Source organism: Mastomys coucha, unplaced genomic scaffold (genome assembly GCF_008632895.1).
Source record: "Mastomys coucha isolate ucsf_1 unplaced genomic scaffold, UCSF_Mcou_1 pScaffold21, whole genome shotgun sequence".
NCBI classification, from domain to species: Eukaryota; Metazoa; Chordata; class Mammalia; order Rodentia; family Muridae; genus Mastomys; species Mastomys coucha.
The window spans coordinates 14,493,016-14,504,049 of record NW_022196904.1 but is presented as its reverse complement, the minus strand read 5'-3'; the positions used below and the strand labels follow the sequence as shown (position 1 = coordinate 14,504,049).

General features: G+C 50.3%; 1 protein-coding gene across 3 annotated transcripts in view; it reads right to left on the bottom strand.

Annotated features, from left to right (window-relative positions):
• Positions 1-1,486: 1,486 nt before the first annotated feature.
• The window catches only part of Strn4 (striatin 4), a 25,883-nt gene continuing 16,335 nt past the window's right edge, over positions 1,487-11,034 (bottom strand). For all 3 annotated transcript variants that reach the window (XM_031385463.1, XM_031385464.1, XM_031385465.1), the window contains 9 exons: positions 9,684-9,859; positions 9,561-9,608; positions 8,758-8,879; positions 4,688-4,858; positions 4,416-4,556; positions 4,039-4,137; positions 3,769-3,855; positions 2,451-2,682; positions 1,487-2,208 (listed from right to left, as the gene is read on the bottom strand). In XM_031385463.1, the coding sequence (XP_031241323.1) occupies positions 2,513-2,682; positions 3,769-3,855; positions 4,039-4,137; positions 4,416-4,556; positions 4,688-4,858; positions 8,758-8,879; positions 9,561-9,608; positions 9,684-9,859 (1,014 nt within the window). In that variant the 3' untranslated portion in view covers positions 1,487-2,208; positions 2,451-2,512. The remainder of the gene's footprint in view (positions 2,209-2,450; positions 2,683-3,768; positions 3,856-4,038; positions 4,138-4,415; positions 4,557-4,687; positions 4,859-8,757; positions 8,880-9,560; positions 9,609-9,683; positions 9,860-11,034) is intronic.

Below are 11,034 nucleotides of genomic sequence, written 5' to 3'. Positions count from 1 at the left end.
GGTATGAAGCCTGTCCCTCCAACCAAGGTCTCCCTACGGGAGGTCACTTGATAGACCTCCCGTGAGACTAAGTGCCTACATCTTTCTGGCTGTGTGACTTGAGGTATGGGCTTCTCCACTGTGAGCCTTAGTTTTTCTGTCATGAGACTGTATTCTAGAAAGTGGTGCCTGGACACTGCTAAAGTTGAGTTGATGTGGCTGCCTTTAATTTTTGCAGAGCAAGGGAAGGCATGGAAATCATTCAGGGGCACCTGGGTGGGTGTGTTAACCGAATCATCCAACATGTGGCTGGTGAGATGGCCCAGTGGGTAAAGGCACTTGAAGCCAAGCTCATGGGCCTGAGTTCAATCCTGTATACTCATATAGTCAAAGAAGAACCAGCTCAGCTACTGTGGGTTGTCCCGACCTCCACCCTTCTCCGAAATAAATAGTAGTGCAATAACAGGAAATCTAAAAAGCTAACATCAACTGAGAGCCTGTGAGGCAGGCCTGTGTAGTCAACCCTAACTCCATCAAGAGCAGTTTTGACTTCTACTCCAATAGTTTTCACATCCAGGAAGCTGGAGCTTTACACAGCAGCAACTTGTCCACAAGGCCCCCTTACTGTTTCAGTGCTGCTGGGGGCAGCTGAGGTACAGTGCTGGCTGTCACCACATCCGGGGACAGGGGCTGGGGAAAGGAAGTCTGAGGCTGGAGTGAGAACCCAAACTACCACCTGGGGAAGCTGCAAAGAGGGACAGACAGGGAGGCAAGACCACGTGGAGCTCACAGCCTGGCTGATGAGTGTCCCCCAAAATCACATGCCTACATGTACCTTCTCCTCTCACTGCCCTTCTGACCCCCTGACCCTTGTGGCAGGGCTAGAAGGTAGAGGTTGTGAGGTATCTTGTGCCTGCTGTTTGGAATGTCAATGGAGAGCCCTTGAGCAGACCGTCTCACTCTTGCTCTGTAGGATGGGACTCCCAGTCCTACCCCACTATAGCTATGAAGGCAGTGAAAGAAGGCCTCACCTCCACCAGCTGACATTAAACATGGGTAAGGGGAGGGGACTCTGTACTGCTCTGAGGGCTAGGCGCCTGCACGTCCTGTCCTCTGCCTGGGTCTGGTAAGCCTACCTTCTTGTTGTCTGTCAGTCCAAGAGTGGGCATGGGGCAGGAAAGGGGCTTTTGTTCTCAGCCCCTGAGCAGGCAAGGGGTCTTCAACTAAATTGTTCATTGCTCTATCCCAGCATATGCTCAATAGCTCATTAGCTCACTGCCCAAGGGGAGTCCATGTTGAGGGACAGAAAGGAGAGGCTCATGGAGATTCTGCCACGTGCTTCCACCTCCACCCTTCCATGACATGTCACTTCGTTCCCCACCTCATTCTATCACAGAACCCCAATCCACCATATAGCCCTCTCCTCAGAGTCCATTCAACCAAAGCAGAGGAGTGGCCTTCCCCTACTGTCCACTATGCCCTTGACAGACGGCCTGGGAAACCTATCTTACTCCAAAGGGTTTATTGAGACAATTTGTTTTCACATACAAGTTGGGGCAAAAAGGAAGGGGCTTATAAACAGGAACCTGAAAGGGGAACTGAGGGCATAAGGTGGGTCCCAAATAAAGAGTGAAATAAATAGAGGCCAAAGTGTGGAGCAAGGAGGAGACTGACAGACTATCACACAGTGATAACGTGGGGTGGGCGCCATTAAAATCCCATTCCTTTATACAGATATACAGCGAGCTAGGGGCACAGGGCCACTCCACCCTCTACATCTCAAAGAGGGCCTGTGGCTAGGACAATGCCCCAGAGGAGTAGAGGCCCTTCCTCGGAAGGCCTGGCCCCAGAGGCTTGGTTAGTGTTGGAAAGCAAGAGGAAGGGACTGAGGTCCAAAAGGACAACCTGGGGCCCACATAGGAGGGCCCAGGAGAGCCCGCTCTGCACAGCCCTTCATCGTCATCGTCAGATGAGGGAGGTGGCACTCTAGGATGGAGCCTGGCACCTTCTTTCATCTTGGACAAAATCAGATCCCGAAGGACACCCAGCGTGGGCTGTGTCAAACTCAGGACGACAGCTATGTCAGGAGTTGGGACTGGGGCATGAGCAGAAACCCCAGAGGCCATCCTTGAGGGGTGATTCCTGGGGAAATGGCCGTTAGCACCACCAGGCTCCAGGAAGATGAAAGAGGCCAAGACTCAGAGCCTCTGAAGGGAGGCTGGGGGCTGCCTGGAGAGACAAAGGGAAGGCAGCTGGTTAGGACAGTGCCCCATGCTATCTCTGATTCCTCCCTCTGTCTTCTCAGGAAAGCCTCACTTATTCTCATAGGACTGTGGGCTTTGGCACAACTCAAACTGACAGGCAAGTGGATCATGGGGTTGGGGGACGGGTTGGGTATGGGGGTGTCTTCTGGGGCAAGGACACTGGGTGTCTGCACTCCTATCTAGAACACAAATGGCTCTGGTCCTTACCTCAGCCCCACTGCCTGGCCCCGCTCCCTGACACTGTGTAGCCAGGGTGAGGCCAGGTGGGATCATACGAAGACCTTGGCTAGGGCATCAGCACCAGCACTGGCAATAAGTGCCTTGCTGGGGTGGCAGGCCACTGCATGGATGGCCTCCTCATGCTTCTTGCGGTGGGCCGTGATCTCTTGCACACATGTCTTGTTGTCTAGGCTCCATAAACGCAGAGAACAGTCATGGCCTGCACAGGTGTGGAGCAGAGGAGGCTGTTTCAGCCCAGACCTGGGGTTTGAACCCTTCACCTGGCCTGAGGTAAAGTCCTTGGGGCAGAATCAGCTCAGCTCTCTTCCTCCCATGGCTCTGCCCTAAGGATAGTCTTTTCGTCCCCATCCTGTCCACCATTCTGCTAACCGCCAAGTATATGTAAGGATTCTGGGAGCAATTGCTACATACAACAGGCAGCTCTCAGCCTGCAGGGAGACTGAACAAGAACAGCTCGAAGCAGTAGGTGTGGCTTAGTGGCTGTGTACTGGCTTGGCCAGCCCAAGGTCCTGGATTCTATCCCCAGTACAACAAGAAAAAAAAAAAAAGAAAACAGTAGACACTAGCTCCAAGTGACTGGATAAACAACCCAGAGCCTTCCAGGTAGAGGAATGGCCAACAAGGGTCTAGAGCAGGCAGCCAATGAGGAACGATGGCTGCAGGGAATTGAGGGTGGAAGTGACAGCAGCAGACCAGCCTAGGCTAGGGCCTTTGCTGGGCATGAGGGGGCCTGACTGGCCTGAGGCTCTGCTCCTCAAGTCAGCCCAGCTCCAGGGACTCAGCCCAGAAAACAGAGCCTCAGATCTTAAGATGGTAACAGGACTGGGTCTAATACCATTGGGCAGGGAATAAGGAGACCTGGGTGTGGCTGCTCAGCAGAGTAGTACATGGCATCATCAGGCAGAGCAAGCTGTGATTCACTCTGAGCCTCCCCACAGCCTCCACTACCACTGCCTGCACATCTACAAGCACATGTGCACACACTCACTGCAGCTGACACTGGTTTGAAGGACCTATCCACTCATTCTAGAGCTGACAGCTGCTGAGTCTGTGTCTGAAAGCAGAGATGAATCAAGTACTCAAACTCTGATCCCATCACCACATGCCTGCAACACAAGAACAATCCCCTCCCCTGACCCCCAGGCAGGGCTCCCAAGGAGAGTCAATGAGGTTGAGGCGGTAAGTTCTAGCACACTCAAGAGTAGAGTTGCCTGACATGGCTGTAGCCCCACCTCTTTGCCTCCAACCCTCTGGTGGAAGGAGCGGCAAGAAGTGTTCAACTTACTTCCTGACATCAAGAACACGCCATTTGGGTCCACAGCTAGGCAGGTGACTGCGTCCAGGTGGGCCACCATGGAATGCACAGATTTACCTGGAGGGAGGATAGAGAGTGGCTGGGAGTCCCTCACAACTACTTGTCTTATCTGGGAAGCTGAACGGCTGGGAGCAGGGAGTCTGAAAATCCCTAAGGTAGACACCAGGATTTGGTAGTCTGAATGTGCTCTGCTCTTGTCCCATGCCTCCCATACCCCAAAAAACACAATGGGGGTCTCACCTGTCCGATTGTCCAGGAACCGGATGCCCCTATCGTCGTGTGCAGTGATGGTGAGAGGCTGGTTTGGGTGACTTACCACCTGGTTGATCTGTGTTGGGCCTGGAGGGTCAGTGGGAAGAGGGGGAAGAGGACTGAGGGGAAAGCAGGACCGGACAGAGGCAGGAGGGGCAGGCCACTTCTGCAAATGGGAACATGCTACCCAGCCCTTTGTGTCAAGCTAGCTGGCTACCACTGAGCCTTGTTTCCTTCCTGCTTGTGGCATATGGGTAACTTTCTCATCTCACTGATGGCTAGGTCCCCAGAACCACAGAAGGAACTGGGGTCCTATGGGCATTCAACCCCCAGTCTTATTGGCTGGCCTGGCCAAGGGCCCTTACCACTGCTCCCTCGGGACTCCAATGTGAGAAGGGCACTGCCAGCTTCCAAGTCATAAAGAACAGTATCACCAGAACGAAAGGAGGCCACGACATGGGCAGGTTCAGTGCTGGTGAAGGCTACTGAGGTGGGAATTCCGTGTTCTGAGAGCACAGGGGAAGAGAGAAGGCAACTCAGAGGGCCAGTCCTGCCCTGTGGCTGGGGGCCCTCCTCAGGAGCTACCAGAGTCCTGAGCTCTGTATCCTGCTTGTGAGACACTGGGGTCAAAACTCACCTCCAGCCATGGGGAAGGTACAGAGGCAGCTTGGACCACTGCTGCTGGGATCCCAGATGCGGATGGTGCCATCGGCAGAGCAGGATGCTAGGCGCTGGGAGGTGGGACTGAAGGCCAGACCCCACACAGCATCCCCATGGCCTTCCAGGACATGGCTCAGCACACTTGGGTCTGGACAGGCCAGGAGGAAACAGACTGTCAGGGACACCAGCTACATTCATTGGCCCAAGGGCTGCATCTCTGCTGGGACCTGGGTGCCTGCCCACTGCCCATAAGCTCCTCTGACTCTAGGGCTCAGGAGAAGATCAAGAGCTTAGAAAATGAGGCTTCCACATTCACTGTCTCTTCAGGGCCAAGGTCAGCAGCTCAGGGTACCAGTGGAGCATGAGGGAAAGGCGGACTCTGCTGACCAAGTCAGCCCCCTTTAAGCCCCTGCAATGCCCCTTTTTGCTACTTTCTCAGCCTCTGCTGCTCAAAGGACCTTCTGTGGTCTCTCTAGCTGTTGATTCCACCTGGTTCTGGGTCAAGTCCAGCTGAGACCTGAAACATGGCAGTTCACTTAGGACTGATGCCTGACCTTCCCAGATGATTATTATAACTGACTCTGTATTCTGCCACAACAAATTTAGCACAAGGCCATGTTCAAGAGTAAACAGCACTCAGGAGGCAGAGGCAGTAGGATCACTGTGAGTTTAAGGCCAACCTGGGCCTACATAAAGATTTCCAGGATGGCAAGACAACATAGTGAGATCCTATCTTTAAAAGAGGGTGGGAGTGGGGCTGGAGAAATGGCTCAGTGGTAAAGAGCACTTGCTTTTATTACAGGCTTGGTTCCCAGCACCCAGACAGTGACTCAAGACCATCTGTAACACACAAATACATGTAAAAAGAGTTCACCAAACATCAAGAAGTTAGGCATGGAGGAGGTGGGGAACTCTGGGTATTTCTTCACATAAAAAAAAAATTAACTACTTAAAAAATTTTTAATTTTTTTTTTATTTTTTTATGGTCAGCAATGGTTGGTGGCAAACACCTTGAATTCCAACAAATAGAAGGGAGGCAGGTGGAGTTTGAAGCCAGCCTGGGCTACAGAGTGAGTTCCAGGACAGACAGGGCTACACAGAGAAACCCTGTCTCAAAAAAAAAAAAAAAAAAAAAAGACAAAAATCAAACCAAACCAAACCAAAATAAAAATGTTTTTTACTTAAGCAGAGTTGGAGTCTATAATAAAGACATTTCTTTTATTTTCTTTCTTTCTTTCTTTTTTTTTCCTTTGAGAAAGAATCCCACTCTGTAGTCCCAGCTGGCCAAGAACTCACCATGTAGACCAGGCTGGCTCACTGAGCTCTGCCTGTCTTCTGCCTCAAGTGGTGGAATTAAAGGTGTGCATGACTACATGCAGCCTATAAGACATTTTAAAACATGTACTTATTCTTGAAAAAAATTTTTTTTTAATTAAAAAAAAATGTACTTAAAAGAATTTTTCTTAAACTTTGTTGTGATCATATTCGTCCCCTCCCCAGCTCTTCCCAGACTTTCCTACCCCCTTACTGCCATGTTCTTTCTCTCTAAAAGACTAAGACTAAAGCAGAAGATTGTTTGGTTTGGTTTTTCGAGACAGGGTTTCTCTGTGTAGCCCTGGCTGCCCTGGAACTCACTCTGTAGACCAGGCTGGCCTCGAACTCAGAAATCCGCCTGCCTCTGCCTCCCAAGTGCTGGGATTAAAGGCGAGTGCCACCACCGCCCGGTCAGAAGATTTTTTTTTAAAAAAAAAAAGCCAAAAATTAAACAAACATAAAATTTCCCCCAGCAACATGGAATCTATTCTGAGTTGTCCAACGACTCCTAGGCATGAGGCCTGCCCTGGAGTCACTGATAGACTCAGTGACACTGGCTCAGAGACAGCTAATGTCCCTTCCTCAGCAAGAACCAACTGCAAATAGCTTCTTTGTAAGGGATGGGACTTGGTGTCCATTTCTCCTAGTAAAAGACCTTTGTTTGTTTGGTTGGTTTTTCAAGACCTGGTTTCTGTGTCCTAGAATGCACTTTGTAGACCAGGCTGCAGGCCTCAATTAAAGGTGTATGCTACCATTGCCGGGTAAAAGACTTCTTAAAAACAGACTTGAAAACTGGCCTTAAGATAGAGCAAGACCTTGTTTTAAAATAGAATAAACAAAGACATAGGAGTTAATACAAAATGAGGTCCTCAGGAAGGTGAGAAACACCCAAGAACATGGGTGAGGGTGTTCCCAAGACAGTGTTACCTCCTACTTAACTTTTTGCTTTTTTTAAAAAAGGATTTATTTATTATAAGAAAGTACACTGTAGCTGTCTTCAGACACTCCAGAAGAGGGCATCAGATCTCATTAGGAATGATTGTGAGGGATTTGAACTCAGGAACTCTGGAAGAGCAGTCAGGGATCTTAACAGCTGTGCTATCTCTCCAGCCCCCTTCTACTTAACTCTTATTCACCCATCTACCTGCCCACTCACCTACTCATTTGTCCAGTTTTATCATGCCCACCCGCTACCCCCAGACAAGGTCACTCTGTGCACTCCTGACGACTCTGGTACTCACTCTGTAGACCAGGCTGGCCTCAACCTCAGAGATCCTTCTGCCTGTGCCTTCCAAGAGCTGGGATTAAAGGCATGCACCATTGTGCCTTGCTGCTGCCCAGCACTTTTACTTACTTATTTACATGCATGCTTGCTTATTTGTTTATGTGGTGTGTGGATGTGTATGTATGTATGTGTCCATGAGTGCAAGTATGTGAGAAGCCAACTGGTGGCAAGAAGACAACTCGTTGGACTCCTTCTACCATGTGGGCTCTAGGGACTGATCATCAGTGGTGATGGCAGATGCTTTTACCTGCTAAGCCATCTTGCTGGTCCTATGTAGTATGTTATTTTGAGACAAGACCTTTCTATGTAGACCAGGCTGACCTGGACCTTAAACTCCTGAGCACTAAGACTACCATTTCCTCTTTAACTTTTTCTTAGGGTGGAGAAGATCTTTTTCTCCCAATAAGGATTCACTCTGTCCGGACAGCAGCTTGATTGATATGTGGCATGGCAGGCCTGAAACCCATCACATAATCAAGCTGGTCTTCAACTTGTGATTGTGGTTATCCCTCCTCTGCCATTTCTGCTCCATCATAAGATAAGCCAACAATTTTTTTTTTTTTTGAGACGCTATGTAGCTCCAGCTGGCCTAGAACTTGCTATGTAGACAAGGCTAGCCTTGAACTCAGAGCATTGTTTGCTTCTGCTTCCTGAGTGCTGGGACTAAAGACTTGTCTGTTTTTTGTTTTTTTCTGGTTTGTTTGTTTGTTTGCTTGTTTTTGAGATATGATTTCATGTAGTCCAGGCTGGCCTCAAACTTCCTATGTAACCAACAATGACCTTAGCATTTCAATCAACCCAGCTCATGTGGCATCGGGATGAGCCCAGGGCTTTACTCTACCTCCTTACTGATCCCCATCTCCAGCTTCTCCACTTAATTCTTTTCTATTTATTTATTTATTTATTTATTTATTTATTTATTTATTTATTTTGTGGTTTTTCAAGACAGGGTTTCTCTGTGTAGCCCTGGCTGTCCTGCAACTCACTCTGTAGACCAGGCTGGCCTCGAACTCAGAAATCCACCTGCCTCTGCCTCCCAAGTGCTGGGATTAAAGGCGTGCGCCACCACCGCTCGGCCTCCACTTAATTCTTAAAGGGCTAAAGGACAAAGCCTAAACTCCCTGCCACTTACGGTCCCACCGATGTTTCTCAGCTCACCTCTTCTGTTTCTAACAAACCCCTGACCCACAATAAGACCTTAGCTGGCATCCCCAGCATTGTCCACCAAGCTGACCAAGCCTATCATGGCCCTGACTCAGGCTAGACCCTGTTCCCCAAAACCCAGCTCACACTGACCCACAAATGTAGCCCAACTCTCCCCTCACCATTATGACTCCTGCCTCATCTCCCTCTGCTCCACCCTTTTAATGCTAAGGCAGACCAGGAGCCTTACAGTGCTACTTCCCAGAGCTGTGGCATGAGGTGGGAGTGGCAGGGTCTCTCCTCACCATAGCCATCATATGGGTCCATGTTGAGGTCAGGAATCTTCCAGCTGTGGATCTTGGCATCGGCCCCACCACTGTAACAGTACTCGCTGTTGCTGCCCATGGTGACTGCCAGCACAGGGCCCCTGCAGGGTGCAAGGGGAAGGTGATGCAAGGCAGCTAAGGCTCAGGCCTTCCTTGCTTATGGGGGCTTGAGGATTTCTCCCAGCTTTTAGTTTTGTCTTGTTTTGTTTTTGTTTTTCCAAGATGGAGTTTCCTCTGTGTAGCCCTGGCTGTCCTGGAACTTTCTCTGTAGACCAGTTGGCCTTGAACTCACAGAGATCTGCCTGCCTCTCCCTCCCAAGTATTGGGATCCAAGGTGTGTGCCACCATGCCTGGCTCTTCTAGCTATTTTAAAATATCATTTAAACTTATTTATTGTCATATATCACAATGCGCATGTGGAGGTCAGAGGACAACTTTCTGGAGTTGGTTCTCTCCTACCACATGAGTCCTGGGGATCAAACGTAGGTTGTCAAGCTTAGTAGCAGGTACCTTTAGCCACTGAACCCTCCCACCAGTCAATCTCCTTTCCTAGGTATAGTTTAAGGATGCTATGAGGAATTTGGCATCTTTGCTCTGGGGGCCTCAGTGAAACCACAATGGGAACCAACATGGCCCCTGAGTAAGGGGTGTGCCCAAGGCTCCACTGTCCGGAGGGACCACGAAAGAGAGTCTCCACTGTTCCAGGTCTCCAGGGCAGCAGAAAGCAGCCCATCTATGCTGCTGGGTTGCAGGGCTTAGCACAGGCTCAGCCATCTCCCTACCTGTGAGCACGGAAAGCATGAATTGGCTCCACATCCAGTGCGGCATTTCTGTGGGCAAAGAGGAATCCCGTTACTAGGACCCCAGGTCCTAAGGCCCCACACCCTCCAAGGTGGCACCCTTACTTCTTGGCCGTAACTGCCTTCTGCAGGTTCCACAGTTTGAGTGTCCCATCCTCAGAGGCAGTAAGCAGTGCTGACTGGCTGTGGTGGAAGGCCAGGGAGCGGATGCCATCATAGTGTGAGCGGAGGGTAAACTTGGGGTTCCATGTCTTCTTGAAAGCATCTTTGCTGTCAGACAGCTGGGGATGGGGAGCTGCCTCAGTGTCCTCTTGGATGTCCCAGCACTCATGCACACACTGACAACCACCCCATCTAGACTGGAACTGACTGGCCCCACCCTGACATGTCATTCTGTGTGCCTCAGAAGAGCCCTTCACACATACTCAGAAGGTTTTAGCAGCAAGGGAGGCTCTGGAGGGGCCAAAGGAATCTGACTCTTTGGGGCCTCACCGTTCAGAGGCCCCCAGGAAAGAGAGGCAGGTCCTTCCTAAACACATAGAACCAGAAACCCTTGAGTATGAGGAAGGGACACCAAGGCACCCTAGCCTCCTCTGCAGGGACCAAGAGGTTCTCATGCAGTGGTGACAAATATGTAGGACTTAACCAATACCAGGGAAGGGAACGTTTAGAAACAAGGGGAGTATGTAAAGACCCTGAGGCAGGAGACAGCAAGGCTGGGATACACAAAATTCAGAAGAATGCCACACAAGAGGAAGCCAGAAAGGTCAATGGCAGGCAGAACAGTGGGTCCCATTTAGAAATCAGCAATTTCTTTTGTCCTAAGCAAAGCCCCGGAGTAATGAAAAGCCACATGAGGCTGCAAAGCAGTGGAGTGACCGTTGGTCCTGGCCTCTGTGGGGAGGCTGGGACTAGGAGAAAGTCAGAATAACTGCAGAGATAGGTCCTGAAGCTACACAGTAACAGGGAACTACCCTTGACTATGACTTGGGAAACAAGTTCTGGGACAGGGGAGTGTGGGGACTAGAGCCTCAGCTCCTGGGAGAGATGCTCTGAAAGCATGTGTCCTACAAGATGAAGTTGCTCACTCTGAGCGGAAGGCCAGGTTTGGGAGACACCATGAGCTGTCAGGGAAGCTTCAGCACCCTCAGACCCCCTTTACCTGTGCTCAGCTAGAATTTCCACCATGATTCTTAGGAACTAGATTTGTGCTCAAGTGAGTTCCCCTCTCTCTGAAGGACCACCATGGGGCAGGTTGAGGAACACTGCACTAGAATCCCAAGTAGATCCTGCCCAGCCTCTCTTCTACATTCTTCACATGTCCCCAACCTCACTGGGGTCAGTAACCTGATCTTCTGCCCTGGAAAAAAATGCATCTGATCCCACCCCAGAAAGTCCCAATGACCCATTCAAGGGGCACAGCACAGAATGCCAGTCACAAGGCTCCTCATTCCAG